The 12065-nt window shown below is 47.9% G+C and overlaps 1 protein-coding gene across 1 annotated transcript in view; it reads left to right on the top strand.

Annotated features, from left to right (window-relative positions):
- LOC149442412 (A.superbus venom factor 1-like) overlaps positions 1 to 12065 on the top strand; it is a 209546-nt gene that overhangs the window by 181860 nt on the left and 15621 nt on the right. The window contains exons 35-36 of the mRNA XM_089656128.1: positions 9622 to 9709; positions 10120 to 10209. Coding sequence (XP_089512254.1) covers positions 9622 to 9709; positions 10120 to 10209 — 178 coding nt within the window. The remainder of the gene's footprint in view (positions 1 to 9621; positions 9710 to 10119; positions 10210 to 12065) is intronic.

Raw genomic sequence — 12065 nt, 5'->3', positions numbered from 1 at the left:
AAAGACACACAGACCGCAGGTGCACAAACCAAGACCCTAACAACTCAACGGACACCGTGAATCCCTTCAGCGATGAGCCCTACGGGAACCCCGAAGGGCCTGTCGAACCCAAAAAGACTTTCGTGAAAACCCCGACACCCCCGCAACTTAAGAAGAAGGCCAAACCAGCCAACCGGCAATCCAACGCACCAACCGACACCCCCCGCTCTAATTTCCATGCCAAAATTACAACACAGCGAAACCCAACTCAGGCCCCCATGGATCAATATTGACCCTCTGCAGCAGGTCCACCACTCCCACCAGTCAAAATGCACCTGCGGACAACCATATTCCACTAGGCCTCCAGCCGCAACCAACCAGCTCGGAGACAACCATACTGTCCGCAGTGCAGCACCACCACCTTCCAGTTAAACATCGGTTAACTGGGATGTTCCCGGGCACACCATACCAACGATGGGTCCCACACCATTTAAGTCGAGTATGCAGACCATGTCGCCTCACTCACCGACTACCGGATCCAGCCTGCAACGACCCCAAGGCAAAATCCCACAGCCAGTCGGAACAAGGAACCCCGCGGTGCTCCTCCCCCAGCGCCAACCCTCGGAATGTGTCCCACTGAAAATGAGACAAAGCGACAGCCAGAGTGTGCTCAACCTCAGGGAGCCGCACAGCACGAAGAAAAATGGTCAGCTGCAGGCAACGCCACACGAAATGGCGAAGCAGGCCAACCACCGGCCGCGAAGAAGCTGAGACCCGATTGACGACCTGAACCACCCCCAAAATGTTACACCGAAAATGAACCATTACTTCCGAAAATCCTCCCCCCACACTGCAACCGCCAGCACCACCGGAAAAAATACCAACAGCATCAAGATACGAAGAAAAAAAACCCCGCCTCCCGCCAGGAAGCAGGCCACGGAGCCACACTCCACCGACCCTGGCAAAAGGCCCCATATCCCACGGAAGCCGCCGCATCCGGGAACAAATCCAGGTCAAAATGTCTCCCAGGGCCAGACATCCACAGAGCTCGCCTGTTGAAGGAATCCAAAAAGGTGAGCCAAATCTGCAAGTCCGCCCGATGCTCCCAAGTCAAGCGAATAAAATGTAAAAGGGGAGGTACCGCCACCGTCGCCAATCGCGGCAGAACACCCAACCCATCGGCAGTATACGGTAAGTGAAGGTAAGCTATGCCCAACAACGACTGCCAGGCCCGCAGCTGAAACTTACGCTTGCCCAGCACCCCACGAATCTCAACTTGTAAGGCCAACAGCTTGTCCTCAGGCAGCTGGCACTCCACAGCTCCTGAATCCAAACAATACCCAGGAAAGTAATCACCGAAGCCAGGCCCTCTGTCTTGTCCAACACCAGCGGAATAACGAAACGTTGTGCAATGTGTTGCAAAGTGGCCAGCAAAAACTGCACATACCCCGGAAGCTGGCGGACCCACACAAAGAAAATCATCTAAATAACGGATGACCGCATTCACCCCCGAGACATCCCGCACCATCCACTCCATGCACGAACTGAACTTCTCGAACAAAGCGCAGGATATAAAACACCCCATGGGAAGGCACTTCACAACGGAAAACGAGCCCTCCCAACGACAACCCAAGACACGAAGACCGTCCGGATGTACCCACCACAGCCGAAACGCTGACTCAACATCCCATTACGCCAGGAGCGCACCGCGCCCATACTGACGAACCCAGAAAACTGCCTCCTCGAACGACGTATAATACACCGCACCTGACTCTGTATCGATGGCGTCGGTCACCGACCCCACTGTCAGGAAGGACAGGTGAGGAATTAACCAAAACGCATGAGGCTCCTTTTTGGGCAAAACCCCCCAATGGAGAAAAAGAAAACGGGCTGCCCATGTGGTCTAACCCCACTTCCTTACGCAACTTAGCCGAAACCACCTCTGCATACTGCAAAGCCAACCGTGAGTTCCGCGCTAAGAGGAGGAATCGAAGTCAAAGTACACGGGATGCGGAAACCCTCCGAACAAACCTTGCCGCCAGCAGCACGGCGGGTGCCTGATCAGGGTATCTATTTAGGAACGGCCGCATCCTTTTCACCCTCCCTGGCGTTGTCCTTTATACCCGCATGCTCTTCGGAAAGGCCTCTACCCCGCTTGAAACAGCGCCACAAAGAATGGGTGTCACCGCACCCGGAACATTCGTGCTTAAAACGGCCGGACCCTCCGAAACGACAAGCACCCCAATGGAACCGCCAGCAGAACCCCTACGCTTTGAGGCCGATTGTCCCGGGGAGAACGAACCACCGGCCCACCCCGAAAACAGACCAGAGGGCCTCGCGGAGTCATAAGCCGCATCCAAAGGCCACGGACCTTACGGTCCCAGCGCCACGACAGGTGATCCGCCCTACGCTGCCGAAACTGTTCATCGCACCGTAGCCCTGCGATCCCCCCTAAACCCAGTGAGCCTTGCTAATAGCGTCAAGGGAACAGAAAAGCGCCGAGCAATGCTCAGGGGCCGTTTCCCCAATGACACTGGCCACAATTGCGAAAGCCTGCAACCAACTAGCAAAAGCACGCGGGATAAAACGAAAAGAACGCCACTTCTCCGCGTCCTCCCACCTGCCCTCGTCAACCCTCGACCCATCGACAGGCACGCTCCAAGATCAAGAGCGTGAAGATCTCAACATACACACCTCACCCAAGCTACTCTCGTACATCCGAATGTCAATGCGCACCAACGGGCCCTCGAACCACACGCACACTGTGAAACCGCCTGGCCCTGGCACCCCCCCACCCTGACCCAAAACCGTGGATGGGGCCGCCAAGCCCAGAGCACCGGACACCGCCGTAACCACCCCTGACCCTAACCCGGAGAAGCAGAAAACACCAGGCCCCGTGCATCCCCATTATCCTGCCCTAGGCCCCCGCGAACATCCCCACCTGCAGGCGGGAATCACACAGAAGCCGGTCCAGCGCCCCCACTACCGCCCAGTGCAAAGCGCCTCAAGTCCCCAGCCGGACCATAAATCGCAGACCCCCGCACCCAACGAGATGACGCCGCCCCCCGACACCGCAGAAGCCCGCCCCCCCAACAGGTCCCGGAGAGCAGCTGAAAAGAAGAGAGCAGACCCCAAAAAAAAAACGGTAACTCACCAGGCTGCCCAGGAGACGTCCCAGCAGCCGCGCGTCCAAAATCCACCGGCGCTGAGCGGCCAGCTGTCGCCCCCGGATCGGGTTCCGACAGCTCGCCCTCCGATCGGTCCTCCTCCTCTCGATGACTGTATGGCCTCCCAGTCCCAGGAGCCACGGGTCCCGCAGGTCTGTGCCGCTCCTGCCGCCCGGTACCAGCCACGCTCCCTGACGACCCTGGGCACTTGCCAGCCCTCTGCCTAGTGCTGCACCTGATGAAAATGTTTTGTTTTTTTTTGTTAATGGAGCCGCTGCTCCATGCTGCCAGGGGGCCCGCCGGCCGCAGCACCAGACAGCCCGGCAGCCGCAGCAGGACATCTCCCCCCACCGGGCACCCTCCCTGACAGGTGCCTTGTCAGCGGAGGTGCCGCTGTCATCCCGTCCTCACTGCCGTGCGGGCGGGGCTTCGTCCACGAGTGACCCCGCCCTCCGAACTCCGAACTCCGCTGAAGACAAGGATTCCTCCCGGCCTCCCCGGGAGCAGAGGCAGGAGAGCGCCCTGCCAGCGGGGGCCGGAGGGTCCCGAGTGGGGCTCCCATTGTGGAGCCGAGCCCTGGGGCTTGTGGGGAGACCGGGGGGAAAGCTCTCCGGAGGCGCAGACCTCCCAGCACATGTCCTGCAGAAAAGCAGAGACCCGGCTCTGCAGCCAGGCCCTCCCCCTGGAGGCAGCAGGCCCACCCGTCCCTCGCATGGCCCTGCCATGCAAAGCCATGCATAGCAGTGTGCAGGAGGCAGGGGCGGACCGACAACCCATGGGGCCCCCGGGCAATAAGGGATCATGGGTCCCCTGTGTCCCTGCCCAAAATCAAAAATCCTACAAAAAAGGGTACCCGGGGGATCCCATGGGGCCCCCTGCTGACCTCGGGCAGTGCCTGACTCTCCTAAGCTCTCTCTCCCACGTCCAGCTCCCGACTGACACCCCTCCCCAGAACACCCCACCCTAAAGTGCAGGAGACCCCACCTACACTCTCCTCTACCAACCAGATCCCCCAGCTATCCTTTACCAACTCTAAACAATCATTAACCCTCACACGTCTTCCTTCCCACTCTGGGCCTAGTCATGCCTGCCGTTCGCTAATTCTTTTCTTCTTTTATCGCTGCGGGCATTTCTTTCAGTTGCTCCAATCCCAGCTGCACATCATTGTTCAGAGTGGATTTCCCAATAGTGATAACTGTTTCTACAACTGTATGGGTAGATTCCATTCAAGCCTATGGGGCACTTCTGCACAGGCAGTGCTGCACTTGATTTTACTGGGTAGGATATAAATAATGTGGTGGGGGAGGAAGCTGCCATTGGAGGAGGTAAGTAAGCACCTGGGTGGTGGGGGTTTAGTTTAAGGAATATGTAAACCCAACATTTAATTTTCCTGATATGTGCCAGCTGTAAAATCTACTTGTTCTCCTGTCTCCTGTTCTCTTTGTATGGCTTTCTTTGTGTGAAATCTCTGGTGTTCCTGCCAGTCCTCCTACTTTCCTATTAAACACTGACCGCACTGAGCAGGAGAGCACAGCATGGTCAGTTTTCTAGCTGTGCTGGGGACTCAGCTTGCTCTCCTCAAAAGTTTAGTCTATTGCGCACATGCACCCTCCGCCCAGCGCACAACCATTTACTGGGAAGTTCAATGTAATGCTTTTTTTTCCTCCCCCAGCTGAGCTGCAAAGGGTATGTGCTTAATTATAAAAAGGGGAAAAAAGGTGTTTAGAATTTTATTTTATATGTACGCACAAATGGTTTACCTTTCATTTCTATTTTAAACTGAATGGGTTGAGTGCTTTTGCTTTGGTTAGGGTTTGCATATACTTTAAGATAGGTAAAGGGAGCCAGGCTGGGACTTTTTTTTACTGAACATGTCCTCTCAGTGTTTCTGCTCAGACCTTTGAGAATGATATACTCCACGGTGCCTGCAGCTACAGAGGTTAAAGTAGGCTTGTTTTAAAGTGTATTTACAGTTTGTTAAGAAAATATAAACATCTGAATGCCCATAGCTGGATGACAGGTTCAGTTGCCTTCTTTTTTGGTGGTAGTTAAAGACGCAAAAAAAGTGGTATACTACAATAAATCTTTCATTGAACCTCACACTTGTGGTTTTACCGTTCATTTTTTTGATATACTGTTTTAGGTCTTCATGGTCCACATCATTTGGGATGTGGTAGGGGTGTATCCTTTACTATGACACAGAACCCCAGTGCACAAAGAGACTCTTTCAGTATAAAATATTTGCTGCTGTGCACCAGTGTAATACACCAACATACAAAAATTAAATAAATACACAGCGCAAATCAAACAACTCATTCAATAATGTTACAAGTAAAAATTATAGTGAAAATAACCAATTTAAATAAAATGCCAAACAATATTATATTAGTGTCCACAAAAAATATGCATAAAGTCCTTTTATCCCAGAAAAAACATAGGTACCGTATATACTCGAGTATAAGCCGACCCGAATATAAGCCGAGGTACCTAATTTTACCACAAAAAACTGGGAAAAACTATTGACTCGAGTATAAGCCGAGGGTGGGAACACCAGTGGGAAGAATCGTGCCTCATCATTGGTGTCAGTGGGAGGAATAGTGCCCCATCATTGGTGTCAGTGGGAGGAATAGTGCCCCATCATTGGTGTCAGTGGGAGGAATAGTGCCCCATCATTGGTATCAGTGGGAGGAATAGTGCCCCATCATTGGTATCAGTGGGAGGAATAGTGCCCCATCATTGGTGTCAGTGGGAGGAATAGTGCCCCATCATTGGTGTCAGTGGGAGGAATAGTGCCCCATCATTGGTATCAGTGGCAGGAATAGTGCCCCATCATTAGTATCAGTGGGGGGAATAGTGCCCCATCATTGGTATCAGTGGGAGGAATAGTGCCCCATTATTGGTGTCAGTGGGAGGAATAGTGCCCCATCATTGGTATCAGTGGGAGGAATAGTGCCCCATCATTGGTGTCAGTGAGAGGAATAGTGCCCCATCATTGGTGTCAATGGGGGGAATAGTGCCCCATCATTGGTGTCAGTGGGAGGAATAGTGCCCCATCATTGGTATCAGTGGGAGGAATAGTGCCCCATTATTGGTGTCAGTGGAATAGTGCCCCATCTTTGGTGTCAGTGGGAGGAATAGTGTCCCATCATTGGTGTCAGTGGGAGGAATAGTGTCCCAACATTGGTGTCAGTGGGAGGAATAGCATCCCATCATTGGTGTCAGTGGGGGGGTGGAGGAATAGTGCCCCATCGTTGGTGTCAGTGGGGGGGAGGAAAAGTGCCCCATCGTTGGTGTCAGTGGGGGGTTAAATAGTGCTCCATGATTGGTGTCAGTGGGGGGTGGAATAGTGCCCCATCATTGGTGTCAGTGGGGGGGGGGAGGAATAGTGCCCAATCGTTGGTGTCAGTGGGGGGGAGGAAAAGTGCCCCATCGTTGGTGTCAGTGGGAGGAATAATGCCCCATCATTGGTATCAGTGACACCAATGATGGGGCACTATTCCTCCCACTGACACTTGCTGACCCCTGTTCCAGTACGGTGCTGCTGCAGCCAGCATATGTGGTTGCAGCAGCACCTAAGCACGGCACACTTACCTGCATCTCCTTCACTCGATTTTCGCGGGGCCGCTCAGCTCCGCCTCCTCGCCGGTGATTGGCCGCCTGTGTGCCTTTCCTGAGCTACAGTTCTGGCGGCCAATCACCGGTGAGAAGGCGGAGCCGAGCAGCCGTGCGAACATCCAGTGGACGAACCGAATGAAGGAGAAGCCGCGCTTCCTGGACCGGATCGTCGTGGGACCGGAGCCAGGTAAGAGACAGCAGCCCCCTGCCCACCCCTGTACTTACCGTAGTTTCCCTTCTGTTGGAAGGGGGGGGGAGTCATCTGCAGACGTTGACTCGAGTATAAGCCGAGGGGGCCGTTTTTCAGCACAAAAAATGTGCTGAAAAACTCGGCTTATACTCGAGTATATACGGTATAATCTATTTGGTACTTTTTGTGATACACTTCCAAATACACCCAAATTATCTCCAAAAATTCACATAATCAAATAAAACCCGGGAATCTTCTGTATCCACCTTCCTATGATCTGCAGGATGGAGCCAAGGTTCTAGGATACAATCGTTTCCTCCTGGACTCGGATGATTCCTCTGACAGTGGGATCATTGTTTTCTCTTCCTCAACTGCTTCCGTCTAATCATCATCGTCTCCGGGGACATTTATCTGTAGCAGCATTTCTGGGAGTCAGATTCCTCCTCTTGGAACACCCCGGGATAAGAAGGATGGAGAAATACCTTTCCTTTATATCAGTTTATGCCTGAATATAGTGAAAGAGGGTAATGGTATTTAGCATCAATTTTTGGCTGGAGTATTAAGGGTACTGGTACCTAGTATCACTTTTCACTTGTGGTTGGAGTGATCACGATTTCTCACGTTTATTTATTTTTTATCTTATTGGTTTTTCACTGTTTTTTGATGTGATTTGAGTTTTGCACAGAGTGAAGTGTATATATACTCATATTTTAGGGTATTACACTATGAATTTCTCTTTTCTTTGAGGATATCAAGGAGTTTTGGAATCGTTTTGCTTCACTGGACGTATAAAGGATTTTTTTTTTGGGACTTGGACATTTTATTTTATTTTTATTTTGATTATTTTTGTATATTTTATTTTAATTATATATATATATTTTTTGCTGGCTTTATATTATTCAGTATTTAGATATGATCATCACTTTATTTGATTATGCGGGTTTTATTTGATTATGTGAATTTTTGGAGATAATTTGGGTGTATTTGGAAGTGTATCACAAAAAGTACCAAATAGATTATATACTTTCTAGGGAGGAAGTAGTGTTTTGTGGTTAGGTGGTAATTTAGGAGCTTTTGATTGACTGAATATACGGTATAATGATTTCTCCCAAAAAAACTGTGCTTCCACCATCCACCAGTGTGAAATCAAAATCAACCGCACTCACCAGATGTTGGTGAGTTATGCGCCTTTTAGAATTTAAGGGATCCTAAATCCCCTCTATATCCTCCAGAACTCCTAAATCGCTTGCATGGCTAGATGATTCCACTCACTCCTCATATGAACTCCACCGCGGTCCAAAAAAAGAAAAAACATATACCATAGCGTGATACTGCTATACCTAATATAGTATTATAAATAATACCAGGCCACTCACATGTTAAAGATAAATAGAAAGCATTGATTTATTGCCTCCATAGGCTACCAAAATATCCAAGGGATCACACTCCAATCCAGAGAAACCCAGATCCAACAATCAAAAAGGCCGCTTCGAACGCACCCCTCAGCGTGCGTTCCACTCACCGGAAGTGACGTAGGACGTAAGGACGGCAGACCGGAAAATGCATCACCAAGGTCTTGAGAACCTCCTGTGGAGGGGCGAAACGCGTCAACGCATTTTCCGGTCTGCCGTCCTTACGTCCTACGTCACTTCCGGTGAGTGGAACGCACGCTGAGGGGTGCGTTCCAAGCGGCCATCTTGATTGTTGGATCTGGGTTTCTATCCTCTGGCTGTGAGGTCACTGGATTGGAGTGTGATCCCTTGGGTATTTTGGTAGCCTATGGAGGCAATAAATCAATACTTTCTATTTATCTTTAACATGTGAGTGGCCTGGTATTATTTATAATACTATATTAGGTATAGCAGTATCACGCTATGGTATATGTTTTTTCTTTTTTTGGACCGCGGTGGAGTTCATATGAGGAGTGAGTGCAATCATCTAGCCCTGCAAGCGATTTAGGAGTTCTGGAGTATATAGAGGGAGTTTAGGATCCCTTAAATTCTAAAAGGCGCATAACTCGCCAACATCTGGTGAGTGCGGTTGATTTTGATTTCACACTGGTGGATGGTGGAAGCACTGTTTTTTTGGGAGAAATCATTATACCTATGTTATTTCTGTGATAAAAGGACTTTATGCATATTTTTTGTGAAAACTAATATAATATTGTTTGGCACTTTATTTAAATTGGTTATTTTCACTATAGTTTTTACTTGTAACATAATTGAATGAGTTGTTTGATTTGCGCTGTTTTTTTTTTTTTTTTAAGGGGTATATCCTTTGCCTACATCATTTTTAATGCAGTCAAGTTGATGCCAGCCCCTAGTGAATGCTTCTTTGTGTCAGTCTTAGGATTGTTCATAATTGACTGTATCCATTCACCTTATCACTGGTTATACTCTTTCCCCTTTAACCTTTCCATGTGAAATTGCCCTCCCCAGTGCATTATTTCTTCTTGCTGAAATATCTTTCTCTCATCTCAGAAAGGTGGATGGTAAGGTATTGACCTTTTGTAAATATACAAGGTGAATCAGTTTTCCTGGAAAATCAATATCCATCATCCACAAATCTGACCAATCTGGAACTTATTCTAGGAAAATTAACGATTCATTTATACTTTCATTTTAACAGCTGATATACATACACAGTCATCATTCTTGTTTTTCTTTGCAGGTTCCTACAGTCCTGGGATGCTGCTATGTCTGTCATGGAAATATCTATGATGACTGGATTTGTTCCAGATATCGCCAATCTTAATGAGGCAAGATCCATAAAAAAGACCTTTTATAAACTTCTATATTCAGTTCTATACTGTTGAGAAAGTGAGAGTCATGATATGTAGCATATAAAAACATTTCCATCAGTATATGCTTCAGGGGGGCTTACAATAAGCGTGCTATTTCCCATTCCATGACTGGTGACATTGGATTCCTGGAGTAGAGTTTATTGAAACAGAGATATTTTGGGTTTCTGCTATACTTTATGTCTTAAAGGGTTTAGAATAGGCAACTGGTAGAGGGCTCTTTTTGACAGTGTTGGTATGCAAAAAACCCCATCCATCTCTTTTCACTGTTCCTTCTTGGTTTTATTTTTTAAATAAAGAACAAGATCAATTTGAAACCTTAAAATTGAAATGTCTAATACTAATGTAACATTGACTATTTATTCCAGCTTAATAAGGGAGTGGACAAATATTTCTCCAAGTTCGAGATCAACAAAAATGCTGTTGACAAAGAAATTCTTATCCTCTACTTTGACAAGGTATGATTTTTTTTTAAATGGAAATGTTAATTTCTTTTATTTCTTGAAATGGACAATTTTAGACACATTTAGACACTTTAATTTTCAATGAACCTCCAAACGGCCTACCTAGGGTTCAAAATGTGCAGATAAACCTTAAACCATGAGCAATACAAGTTATTAACATATAGGAATAACTTTAGGATTAATGGTAGGAAAATTCCTCATTTCAGTTCCAGCAAGACTTGGATAGGCATTAATAAATAGGTCATTACCTGAGTTATGAACTACTAATAATAGTATAAAAAATAGTGCAGCGCTGAGGATAGTAATCATAAAACAGAAATGAGTCCACTGCAAGTCCAGTTCATAAAAACGTGTCAAGTGACAAGTGGGAATTCAATGTTGGTGATCCGTGAGGAAGTGGCTGAAAAATGCACTCACCAGAAAGAAGATATATAAACGCAGTATATATCCAAAGCCCATGGATCCTCAATCCAGAAGGAAACAAAACTGGTCCGGTCACAGAAAGTGGGTCCCTCCTTTATGGATGCAGCAACAGATCTTCCTCCTCCCAGTTAGGTGTAGGATTCCAAAATCAGGGTTCTGCAAGCAAAGTGTACTGGCGTCCAACTGGCGTCAAACCCAAGATGGACGCCAGTACATGAAGCCGCACAATCTCTGGGAAAAGGAGCACTTTGCTTGCAGAACCCTGATATAGTGAATGCAGGGTCCGGGGGAGACCAGATATAGTGAATGCAGGGTTCTGGGAGACCAGATATAGTGAATGCAGGGTCCAGGGAGACCAGATATACTGAGTGCAGGGTCCGGGGGAGACCAGATATAATGAATGCAGGGTTTGGGGAGACCAGCTATAGTGAATGCAGAGTCCTGGGAGATCAGATATACTGAATGCAGGGTCCTGGGAGACCAGATATAGTAAATGCAGGGTCCGGGGAGACCAGATATAGTGAATGCAGGGTCCGGGGAGAGCAGATATAGTGAATGCAGGGTCCTGGGAGACCAGATATAGTGAATGCAGGGTCCTGGGGAGACCGGATATAGTGAATGCAGGGTCCGGGGAGACCAGATATAGTGAATGCAGGGTCCGGGGAGAGCAGATATAGTGAATGCAGGGTCCTGGGAGACCAGATATAGTGAATGCAGGGTCCTGGGGAGACCGGATATAGTGAATACAGGGTCCGGGAAGAACAGATATAGTGAATGCAGGGTCCGGGGAGAGCAGATATAGTGAATGCAGGGTCCGGGGAGACCAGATATAGTGAATGCAGGATCTGGGTTTAGTAACACTTTAATAAGGGGGCTGTAGGACTTCAGTTATGAAGAACGGCTACAAACATTAAACATTATTCTCTTTGAAGAGACACTTAGGAGGGGTATAATCACAATACACAAGTCTTAAAATGATGACTCTAGGAGGAAACTATTTTACATAAGGTCTCTAAAAAAACACATGGTAACACAATGAAGTTGGACGAGAGGTAGTTCAATCTTGAGTTGCATAAAGGGTTCTTTACTGTTAGATTGGTAAGGATGTGGAACTCCCTTCCACGGTTGGTGGTGTCAACATTGAGTGTAGACCATTTCAAAGATTTGTTTCTTAGCGAACGCAGTGTTTAAGGTTATGGAAAGTGGTAGTGAAATAAACTTGGATATACAGCTGTACCTCGGTTTACGAATTTAATGCATTCTCCGGAACATTTTGTATTGCAAAAAATTTGTAAACCTATAGGAATGCATTGAAAAATGTATCCGTTCCGGAGGTCAGAAAAAAGTTTTAAAAAGTCGCTGTTGCTATAGGTCAGTGTCATTTTTTAAATGTAATTGCCGGATTTTTTTTTCACTATAGCTCAGAG

This window comes from Staurois parvus, unplaced genomic scaffold (assembly GCF_062004578.1).
Source record: "Staurois parvus isolate SC_StPar_1 unplaced genomic scaffold, SC_StPar_1.0 ptg000887l, whole genome shotgun sequence".
Classification (NCBI taxonomy): Eukaryota; Metazoa; Chordata; class Amphibia; order Anura; family Ranidae; genus Staurois; species Staurois parvus.
Note: the sequence above shows the minus strand (reverse complement) of the source record. Positions and strands in the feature narration are given on the sequence as shown.